General features: G+C 38.9%; 1 protein-coding gene across 1 annotated transcript in view; it reads left to right on the top strand.

Annotated features, from left to right (window-relative positions):
- Window positions 1–3,686: 3,686 nt before the first annotated feature.
- LOC149297840 (HMG domain-containing protein 3-like) overlaps window positions 3,687–11,512 on the top strand; it is a 28,719-nt gene continuing 20,893 nt past the window's right edge. Inside the window, exons 1-4 of the mRNA XM_089488058.1 lie at window positions 3,687–3,826; window positions 7,228–7,402; window positions 9,706–10,224; window positions 11,300–11,398. Of these exons, the coding sequence (XP_089344184.1) occupies window positions 3,687–3,826; window positions 7,228–7,402; window positions 9,706–10,224; window positions 11,300–11,398 (933 nt within the window). The remainder of the gene's footprint in view (window positions 3,827–7,227; window positions 7,403–9,705; window positions 10,225–11,299; window positions 11,399–11,512) is intronic.

Below are 11,512 nucleotides of genomic sequence, written 5' to 3'. Positions count from 1 at the left end.
AGACTCGCCGCAGGACTGCTGAAAGGTAAGTACAAGGGGGGCGGCAGGGAGGGAGAGGAAGGGTAGCTAATGGGGGGGGGGTGGCATTTTAAAATTCGCCCCAGGCATTTTGCCTTGGGTCGGCCCTGTCCCCAGGTATGCCATATACCCCCCTGATATGCCATAGTGCCCTCAGAGGTTTACAGAGTTGTTCACAGACACAATACTTTTATAAATAAATATAGAGTTAATCTTCACTGCCCTAAGGATTTAGATTCCCCTCAGTTTGCCCCCCTTTACCTCTAACTGCACCTTAAGCTAACCTTATTAAATTAATTAAATTAACCCTCAGTCCTCAGCATTAAATTAATCCTGAAGAGAAGACCCCATTAACCATAACTGCCCCTAAATTAACCCTAAACACCCCATCAACCACAACTGCCCCTAAATTAGCCCTAAACACCCCATTAACTATAACCACCCCTAAATTAACTCTCACCTCCCTTAACTTTCAGCAGCCCAAATATTAATTTTATACTCACAGTTAGATGAGTTCCTGAGCCGTGTGGACGCTATAGGAAATGGGCGTGGCCCCGCCTCTTTCTTTCTCCCTGTCTCTCCTTGCAGCCAATCCGCAGTGACTGCAGGGAGGGACTGGAAAAAGGAAGTGGGCGGGCCAATCGACAGTGACTGCAGGGAGGAACTGTAAGTAGGAACTGCTGCTGTGAGTCACACTGAAACGGATTATAAAACGAGGGGTATTTTTCAGAGCGTTTGCTCTGAAAAAACCCTCATTTTATAATCGATAAAAATCTATTCAACTAAACAATAATGAAATTCGTTGGCAACGATTTTCATTATCGATTAATATCGATTTTATCGATTAGTTGTTGCAGCCCTACATTATATTTCACATATTTTTCCACATTTCAGACCTCTATACACTAACTAACCCAAGCAGTCATAGTTACATATTAATGTAAGCAATATTTATGTATTAACTTCTTGTGACAGTGGGCTTAATAGCATGTCACATAATTCCGACAGTTGAAGTTGGATGACGTTATATTACGTCTTGTTTCTAAGGATCTGCAAGGCTAAATCCTTGTTTGTGCGCTGGATAACAGGCTTTCAACAGGGCCTGCTGTCCCCTCTGCTGGCTATAGCTAAAATGTATGGCCCCAAGTTGAATGATATAATGTAACAGGGCTCAAGGTGAGTGTTTTCACATTACATGGATTTAAATCCCTGAAGATCCTGAAAGCTTACATATATTTTTCTATAAAGCATCAACTTCAACTAAAAAGAATCTAAGAGAGCAATATCTATTTTTCTGTTCTAAATAGTTTAATTTTATCTACTATATCCCATTTTTCCAAGGCTGGAAACATCACTGAGTGTCTTAAAATTCCAAATCCCCTGATGTTTCACAGCACTTCCGACATATAATGTTTATATGAGGTATGAACTTTCAGTCGCAGATGTAACAATTTATTTGTATTTGAAAGGGGATCCAGCTCCGCGTTGTTGTTCCAAGCAATCATGGGGAACATTTGCTAGTTACAGCCTTTGTAGGAAGACATAATTAATGATGGTTTATCCTTTCTTATGTTAATTGTACAGAATGCTAACGTTGGGGCTCTGCTATGATTTACTCCATGCATTTTACGTAATGCTTTTTTTTTTTTTATAAACCCAGGGCAAATATATTTGTGTCTGTTCCTCTCTCAGATCAGAGCTTTTCAGTTGTCTTTCATGTGTGCGTGTGTAATATACACTGATCAGCCATAACATTACGACCACTGAGTGATGAAGTGAACAACACTAAGAATCGTGCCACCTGCCAGTGAGTGGGATATCTTAGGCAGCAAGTAAACATTTTATCCCCAAAGTTGATGTGTTAGAAGCAGGAAAAATGGATAAGTGTAAGGATCTGAGTGACCTTGACAAGGGCCAAGTTGTGATGGCTAGACGACTGGGTCGGAGCATCTCCAGAACTGCAGCTCTTGTGGGGTGTTCCGGGTCTGCGGTGGTTAGTATCAAAAGTGGTCCAAGGAAGGAAAAAAGATGCACGATGTGGGGGGGGGAGGCTGGACTGTGTGGTCAAATCCAACAGATGAGCTACTGCAGATCAAATAGCTGAAAACGTTAATGCTGGTTCTGATAGAAAGGTGTCAGAAAGCACCGTGCATCTAATTTTGTTGATTATGGGGCTGTGTAGCCATGTCCACTGCAGAAAGCACCTACAATAGGCACGTGAACACAAAAACTGGACCCGATGGAAGAAGGTGGCCTGGTCTGATGATTCACATTTTCTTTTACATCATACCTGCAGAACACATGGCACCAGGATGAATCCGTGGAGGCCCCACTTCGAAACTTACAGGACTTAAAGGATGTGCAGCTAATATCCTGGTGCCAGATACCACAGCACACCATCAGAGGTCTAGTAGAGTCCATGCCTCGATGGGTCAGGGCTGTTCTGGCTGCAAAAGAGGGACCTACACAATATTAGGCAGGTGGTTATAATGTTATGGCTGATCAGTGTATATATATATAATGTATTATAGTTTATTTTCTAAGGAAATTGTGCATGAATAAAAAAAAAAAAAAAAAAGGTTTTGATATGCTTTGACACCTATAAAGCATTCATACCCAGCAACCATTCTGAGCTTTGGTAAAGAGGGATATCCGGAGAGGGAAGAAGGACTGCTCCCTCTAAACAGAGGCTTCTTGGAAGTGTGATACCGAAATATTGCTATCGAATGTAATGTTGGTTATATCCAGATCAACCACCTAGTGTTAAAATATCTTTAAAAGCAGGATTAAATACTGGGGGTTAAGACAGAATTGTGAAGTTAAGTAGGTGGAACTGAGTAGGGACAAGTTAGACTTTTTGGACAGGAAAGTCTTTCCCACTGAAACCTACCAATGAAAGTGAATGCAGTGTTTTAGCTTACTCGACATGACAAGTAGGGAAAATGAAGAGAAAAACAGAGAAGCCAGCTTCACTTTATTAGAAGTTGTTTAGGGATTAAATAGAGATCGTAATTACTATGTAGCAGAAAAAGACAGTATGACAGGTGTGTGTTTGTTTTAAGGGGGATGGTCAGAACAGAATGAAAATAGAGCAATCAAACAAGAAAACTTGTATTTTTTATTAAGATACATATCTCATGCTAGTGAAGCGTTTCGTAAATTAGCTTTCATTATTTTTGTAATCATGCATCTTATTTTAATATTATTTGCATGAAATTAGGAGATAAATGACAGACTTTTTGTATTTATGGTAATTTTGAGGCATTAGCAATAATGACCTGAATCAAAGTCATCTCAGATATGTGCTGAATGATACATTTGTCTCGTCTTATCAAAATTCACTCATTAACCCTCTCAGTGGCAAATAAAATGTTAGGGATGCATTTCTTCTCCCGTTTGGAGATTAATTGTTTTAAGGAACTGAATATCAGATAACTATAAGATTGAGTGCCTTATTTCTGAGAAGACACCTTTTAATGGTCAGAGTCCTCCTCCCTCAAACTTATAGTTTATGCAATTGGATCACTACACTGTTTTATATGGAATACAGGACCACAACGATTTCTAGGATTTCTTATTATTCTTAATATATAAGTTTTGTTTTCTTAGTTTTGTAGCCATGTTTCTGAAAGATAGATATAATAAAGATTTTTTTTTTACATTTAGAAATGGATGCTCCATTTGATGGCACTGAGGTGACTGTGGTCTCCGAGGAGACAGAGGGAAGCTACATGACTTCCAAACCTCCTATAAAGAAAAAGCGATACAAAGGCAGCATTGAACAAGGGGACACAGTAAAGAAACCCAGGTAAACCAAGAGAAATCTTTGAACCGCAGAAATGACCAGGTTTATTTGTATGAGAATCTAGACGTTGCGTCAACTAGTTGCAAGATGGTCAGCAACTGGTGATTGATGATGGACTAGGATAACAAATATAAACAAAGATTTGCTGGACTTTTTAGACATCATTTGAAAGTTGTATTAAGCTATATACACTAAACAATAAAGAATACGCTAATATTTTGAAATACATTTTTTAAGAAAAATATACTTTTTGTTACAATAAAACAAGCCCATCCAACAAAGCTGGATTTTAAGTCATCAAGGACAAGACAACAAATCTTTTAAACCCAAGGCGCTATATCAGGGGTGTCCGACCTGCGGCCCTCCAGCTGCTGCAGGACTACATCTCCCATACTCCTCAGCCAGCCCCTTCGCTGAAAGAGCATTATGGGAGATGTAGTCCTGCAGCAGCTGGAGGGCCGCAGGTTGGACGCCCCTGCGCTATATTCAAGTTAACCCTGAGAGTATCTATTCTGTTGAAGTCATTAACTGTTTGGTCTGGATATCAATAGCAGACATTTAACCCCTTAATGACAATTGCCGGTCCTGGCACGGCACGGAAAAGCATGTGCTTTACGACAATTGACGTGCCAGGACCGGCACGTCTTTAAACGGGTGCAGAAAGCGATCTACTATCGCTTTCTGCACCCAAAAAGCGTTGCTGAATGCCTCGACCTCGAGGCATTCAGCAACGCCGCGATCCGCACGAAGGGGCCATCTCTGGCCCCTCCACGGGGCGTCAACATCCGCCATACTTTGTATGGCGGCGGACGCCCGTTTTAAAAGCGTTTAGGAGGCGATCGACGATCGCCTCCTAAACTTAAATGGTGTCGCTGGAATGCCTCGATCAGGAGGCATCCAGCGACACCAAACACTAACCTTTTGATGGGCTGTGACCGCTCCGGAGAGCGGTCACAGCCGCAGCTGCCGGCAATCTTCGCCATCAAGGAAGATGGCCGCCGTCCTGTAACAGGAACCACAAATTTTAAAAGTTCGCTAGATGGTCCAGACCATCTAGAGAACTTTGGCTCCACTTGCAGGTTGAATACAGGTACTGCATTCACCATGCAAGTCAATGGAGCCCAGCTTTCTAATCACAGTGTGATTAGTAAAAATAAATTAAAAAATAAAATAAAATTAATAATAATTAGAAAAAAATAGTAAAAAACAGTAAAATGTAAAAATCATTTCCCACTGATGTCACTATCAGGGGAACCTCCAAGTTGAAAAAAAATGTTAATTTTTTTTTTAAAAAAAAATAATTAAAAAAAAATATATATATATATAAAATATATATTTTTGTGAGCAAGTCCTAAAATTAGCATATTAGCTTAAAACAATTCTCGCATGGAAAGAGTTAAAATACTGGCATATTAAATGCCCGTGGGGTGTCTACTTTTAAAAAAGGTATGATTTGATGGGGTAAATTGAATGGGCCAGGTTCAACAACGTCCCAATTAACACGGGGGGAAGGATGGCCACACATCTAATTTCCAATTAGAAAAATGCACACGTACCAAATGTGGCCTTTTAGTTCCCCCAAAAAATGACACACCCATGCATGTGGGGTATCACTGCACTCAGGAGATGTTGCTGAACACATTATGGGGTGTCGTGTGACAGCGGCATATACCAGGAGCTGTAAATTCATACATAAAGTAGGTGTGTGTGGGAAAAATACACACACAAAAATATTACTGCAAACTTTGAAAAAATGCTGGTGGTAAAATATGTGCATGCAAAGAGTTAAAATACCAGCATTTAAAATACCCTGTGGTGTCTAGTTTTGAAAAATATATGGTTTTGTTGGGCACACTGAAATGGCCTGGCTCAAAGATGTACCAAATAGGGCATGGGCAGTGGATCCCAAATGCCAAAGTTCAACATTGAAAAAAGCGCATGCCCCAAATGTGGCCCTTTTGCCCCAAAACAGCCAGGCAAAATCATTCATGTGAGGTATCGCTGTACTCAGGAGATGTTGCTGAACACATATTGGGGTGTTTTGTGATAGTGACATATACGAGAACATTTTAATTCATACCTGAATTAAAATGTGTGTGGAAAACCAAATGCAAAAAAATGACTACCACAAAGTTTGACAAAGACTGGTGGTAGATATGGTGCATGGAAAGAGTTAAAATACTAGCATTTGAAATACCCTGGGGTGTCTAGTTTTCAAAAATATATGGGTTTATTGGGCACACTGAAATGGCTCGGCTCAAAGATGTACCAAATAGGGCATGGGCAGTGGATCCCCAAATGCCAAAGTTCAACATTGAAAAATGCGCATGCCCCAAATGTGGCCCTTTTGCCCCCAAACAGCCAGGCAAAATCATTCATGTGGGGTATCGCTGCGCTCAGGAGATGTTGCTGAACACATATTGGGGTGTTTTGTGATAGTGACATAAACTAGAACATTTTAATTCATACCTGAAGTAAAATGTGTATGACAAAACAAATGCAAAAAAATGACTACCATAAAGTTTGACAAAGACTGGTGGTAGATATGGTGCATGGAAAGAGTTAAAATACTAGCATTTGGAATACCCTGGGCTGTCTAGTTTTCAAAAATATATGACTTGATGGGGTAAATTGCATTGGCCGGGTTCAAAGATACCCGAAATGGCACATGGGGGGAAGAATTACCAGATTTGGAAAAAATGGCTTTGAAATAGCAAAACGCTACCTGTACTTATTGCCCCATAATGGGTAGAAAAAAGCAAAAAAACATAAAAACATTGGGTATTTCTAAACTCAGGACAAATAGTAGAATCTATTTAGCAGGTTTTTTCATTACCTTTTATAGATGAGTAAAAGATTTTTCAACTAAAAGTTAGAAACAGTCATTTTTTTCTAAATTTTTCACCATATTTTATAATTTTTTTAATAGTAAATAATATGATACAATCAAAACAATGTCATCTAAAGAAAGCCCTTCTTGTCCTGAAAAAAACAATATCTAATGTGTGTGGGTTCAGTAAACGGGAAAGAAGAAAATTACAGCTAAACACAAGCAGCGCAGAAATGTTAAAAAGGCCATTGTCACAAAGGGTACAAAAAGTAAAATCAGCCTTTGTCTCGAAGGGGTTAAACAACAATTGGATGGATACTTGCAAAAACACTATTCAGGGATATAATTTTTACATTATGGGGAAACAGCTTCTTGATCCAAGGAGAAATCTGACTGCCATTCTGGGGTCGAGAAGGAATTTGTTTTCCCTAGTTTGTGCAAAATTGGAAAGAGCCACAACTGGGTTTTTTTTGCCTTCTTTTGGATCAAAAGCAAGGAATAAACAGATATGGGAAAGGCTGAACTTGAAGGATCTAACTATGTAACTGCTTTACACTAAGTTCTTGTGTTCTAGGTCTGCCTACCTTTTGTATTACTATGATATCTACTTGAAGGTCCAGCAGGAGGTACCGCACCTGCCCCAGTCTGAGATTAACAAGAGGATAAGTGAGAGTTGGAAGCTTCTGAGTGTGGCTGAGAAAAGCTATTATCTGGAACGAGCAAAACTGGAGAAGGAGGGATTAGATTCTGTGAGTAGCCATTTGGATCTTTAAGTACAATTCATGAAAAGAGCGCCCATTTTAGAACCTTACAGTTTCAGTTCCGTTATGTGGCCCCTCCTGGTTTTTCAGGATTCATACAAATTGCAGTAATTGGCAAATTTTGTTAAAATTGCAATTTGTACCAGTCCAGATGCAAAAGTCTTCTGGACATCCTAGACGGACTAGATTACAAAAGTCACCAGTGATGATTTGCGTCTTTACTTAGTTTTTCTCGTTGAAGCACATTATGTGGAACAAAAAACTGAGTTTTCCTGTTAAAATCACTGGTAACACTGGTTAACACTGGTTCAGTTGACATTATAAAGCATTTCCTCACTTAGCTTTGTGTGATGGATGGCTTCCTCTAAGTGAATTTATGTTGATAGACAAGCTGCTTAACCTACAGAAGGCCTTCATATGAATGTCAAGCATTCTTCCTTGTCTTGCTCAAAAATGAATAAAGCCATTGATAAACGTCACACAGTTTGCTTCAGGATCCTCAGGATATTCTGCCATGACGGGTCTGGCAAGTAGTTAAATAGGGAATGTGATAGTGTGGATCACAAATTTAGCATTACATTCTTGTGCTCAACACATCTGCTAGTGAAAAACAGATATTTTAAGAAAATGTTTAAACTTGAATGGAATCTTACACCTCAAGCTTTCCTATTCTATATTGAACTTTTGCTAAAGACAAATGAAAAGATGTAAATCTGACTATCAATGTTTTATTAGCCGTTAAAATATAGGAAGGAAATGGAAGCATCTTGCAACACCACTATGGCAATATATGTTAAATGAAGTAAATGATCAACAAAGTATGGAAGTATTTTTTATAATAAATAAAAAGTTCCATTGCATTGCAAAATATAGGCCGCCTGGGAGATCTGAAGACTAAAGGCAACGTAATACACTTTCTCCCAGATGAGATCTATTCATCTCTTTTCTGTGCTGTGCTTTTTTTGTATTTTTTATTTTTTGTATTATGTTTTGCTTTCATTGAATTTGCTGCGAAGAAAGAGAAGGTAAAAGATATATGATACACCAAAACTAATTTCGAGCTTTTTTTAATCTCTGTTCATTCTTACAGCACAAATGCACCTAAAACCATTGTAAATCCTGCTTAGAAAACATTGTAATTCATAAGTAAATAACAAATGCATTAAGTGATTAAAAAGGTGGAATGTCAGTATCTTTTCTACCTTATCATAATTCACATTCTCCCTTCGGATTGATCTGATTTGTTCTTCCTGTCCTTCTCTCTTTTTTTTTTCTAGATGATCACCTTTCTTTCTTCCATCTCCTTGCTTCAACTCTCTGCTTTTTGTTTTCTAGTTTGTCTTGGATGCAATTTAAAAATAACTGAAGTCTTTAGGTAAAGTCGTTATCTTTTATTTAGGCAAATATATAAAAAATATACAGTAACTTTAAATCTAAACCTCATCTAAACAAGAGACCTTTGAGGTCATAAAAGCTTATGTAATGCCACATTGGCCTATCTTGTTGGCCTAATAAAATATATCAACATTAACTAAAGACTACATTTTCCCTTAGGCTAATATGACTATATTACATTTTTCTTATCCAAAAACCACATCAATACTTCTAGTTTGCTTATGCCCACCTTTGTTTACGTTCATATCCAAAGTCCCGCTATTACCCTTAAAGACTCTTCCATTTCCATCACACTGGCAATGGAGATCATCACAGAGTTTGCCAGCATTGACATCAGACACATTGACCTGCTTCAGACTATGTCGCTAGCATGTATAAACGTTAACCTGACACCTTTCAGTATGTGTATATTTATGTATAGTGTCTTACAAAACATGCCTTTCTTCCTTTAAAACATGGCTGATTCATCAGCTGACACAATGAAATGCTTGCTATGTTCCATCTAAAAATTGCAATCAAAGAAGTTCTGAAATGGTGTAATTGGTCAGCTGTTTGGAATCTGCGTTTTGTGTTTTCTTATCTTCTTAAAAAAATACCAGCTGCGGATCTAATATTCGGCTGAATTCCGTATTTAGCTCTTAAAATTGCCAACTGACTTCTTTTTGACAGTGAAATTGCTTCCTGTATAAAAAAAAAAATCATACATTTTCTATTTTCTGAATATGGTGAATTTTTGGTAGTTTAGTGGAATTTAGTGCAAAGATTACTGCTTGGACTCCTGTAAAGTTCACCTATGACTATATACCCTTATGGGTCCTTGGGCTTCTGTGACCACTGGGAAATGTAAAACCTTTGTATGATATGTCATCCAATACTTTATCTCTTTTTCCGTTTAGAATATTAAGTCTAGCTCACCAACCATGGTTTCAGATGTTCCTGGCTTCAGAAAGATCCTTCCACGTTCAGAGTACATTCTGATACCCAAGAGGTCACAGAGCGAAGATAGAATGGGTCGACAGCAGGTGGAGTTGTGTGTGACTCAACCTCAGCGGGTTTTCGCTTCATCAGTCGGTGTGTCTCAAAATGGGGAACATAAATTCTTGTCTTTGGATGCTGGACAGGTCACCCTATCAGAGCAGTGCATTGACATGGAGGGACTAGCAGAAGATGGAACAAACTTCAGTTCAACAGATGTAGTGCAAGAACTTCTTCCTGGTGGAGTTCTCTCTCACTATACAGGGCCGTTGGGTGATAAGCTAAGCGGTGATATTATACTTGATGATGCAACTCTGGAAATAGGGCCCACAAGTCCTTTTCAGGCAACAAGTATGGTGATTGAAGAGAGCAGTGGAATAGCTGTTACACGTTCTGACATACCAGCAGCCATGTCAGTGCTCACAGTTATGGCAATACAGGTGCGTGTGTAACTTACTCATGTCATAAATAGGATATACACTATATGGACAAAAGTATTGGGTCACCTGACCATTCCACCAACAGTGACTTTTAGGACATTAGCCCAGACCTCTGATGAAGCTCTGAGGAGCGAAACATGTCAGGGGGGCTATTCGTCTGAGTTTTTAATAAGCCTGTGTCACTGGTCATAATTCAATTATTTCTGTTGTTAGGACTACAGTATATATGATCTAATATTATTAGTGTTACACAGCTGTGGGCATATGCCCTTATGTTACAGTCACGTTTACCTTTCATGGTAGGACTGGTGACACTGGTGTTTTTAAAAATCTTTTTTTGGTTATGTATTTGGGTGGGGTTATAATAAGGGTATTTTTGATCCCGGGAACGGGATTGGTTTGTTTTTAGGACATTCCATTCTAAATACAAAGGAACGTTTGAAATGTTTCCGCACTTTTTTAATATAAAATATATATATTAAAGTGCGGAAACTTTTCAAACATCCCTTGTACGTAGACATTCATATGAAGTTGCCCCCCCCCCCCTTGGAGCTATACTGGCTTCCACTCTTCTGGGAAGGCTTTCCGCAAGATTTTCAACTGTTTCTGTGGGAATTTTTGCCCATTCATCGAGTAGAGCATTTGTGAGCTCATGCACTGATGTTGGACAAGAAGACCTGGCTTGCAATTTCCATTCTAGTTCATCCTAAAGGTATTCAGTGGGATTGTGGACCAGGGATCTGTGTGGGCCACTCAAGTTCTTCAACATCAAACTCATCCAACCATGTCATAAACAGGTACTGAATGCCACAGCAGAAATCAATAGTAGATTTACTGCCTTCGGTAGGCGATATATGTCTTAGCATGTGTCCTTAGTGGAATATTGGAACTGATTTAGCGAGTATACCTTGTACTTGACTTGACTTTGACCTTTTTAGAAGAAATCCTTTTAAGGTTCCTACAGCTACTCAGACAACATAATTAGCAAATTAATGTCAAAATGATCAGCTAATTAATATGTTAATTGTACTTTGCTATCACTGTTTATTCTTACAACTTTGTGTTTGTCTCATAGGACTCAGAGGATAGCAGCACTTCATCCTCCACCTCTCAGTATTTTATGGTCCCCATGGCTAGTTGCCCTTCACTGGAGCCATCACGACCTGTTAAACTGGTAAACAAAAAGAGCACCACCTTGATGCCTATATATATTTGCTTTCAACCAACCATTCTAATTGTTTATGGTATATGGGAAATTGATTTGGTAATTTTCTGCTTTAATCATTCA

The sequence above is a fragment of the Sceloporus occidentalis genome, unplaced genomic scaffold, assembly GCF_023333645.1.
Source record: "Sceloporus occidentalis isolate IW3139 unplaced genomic scaffold, rSceOcc1.0.p SCAF_36, whole genome shotgun sequence".
Lineage (NCBI taxonomy): Eukaryota > Metazoa > Chordata > Lepidosauria > Squamata > Phrynosomatidae > Sceloporus > Sceloporus occidentalis.
The sequence above is the reverse complement of the archived record's forward strand: the minus strand, read 5'-3'. Positions and strand labels throughout refer to the sequence as shown.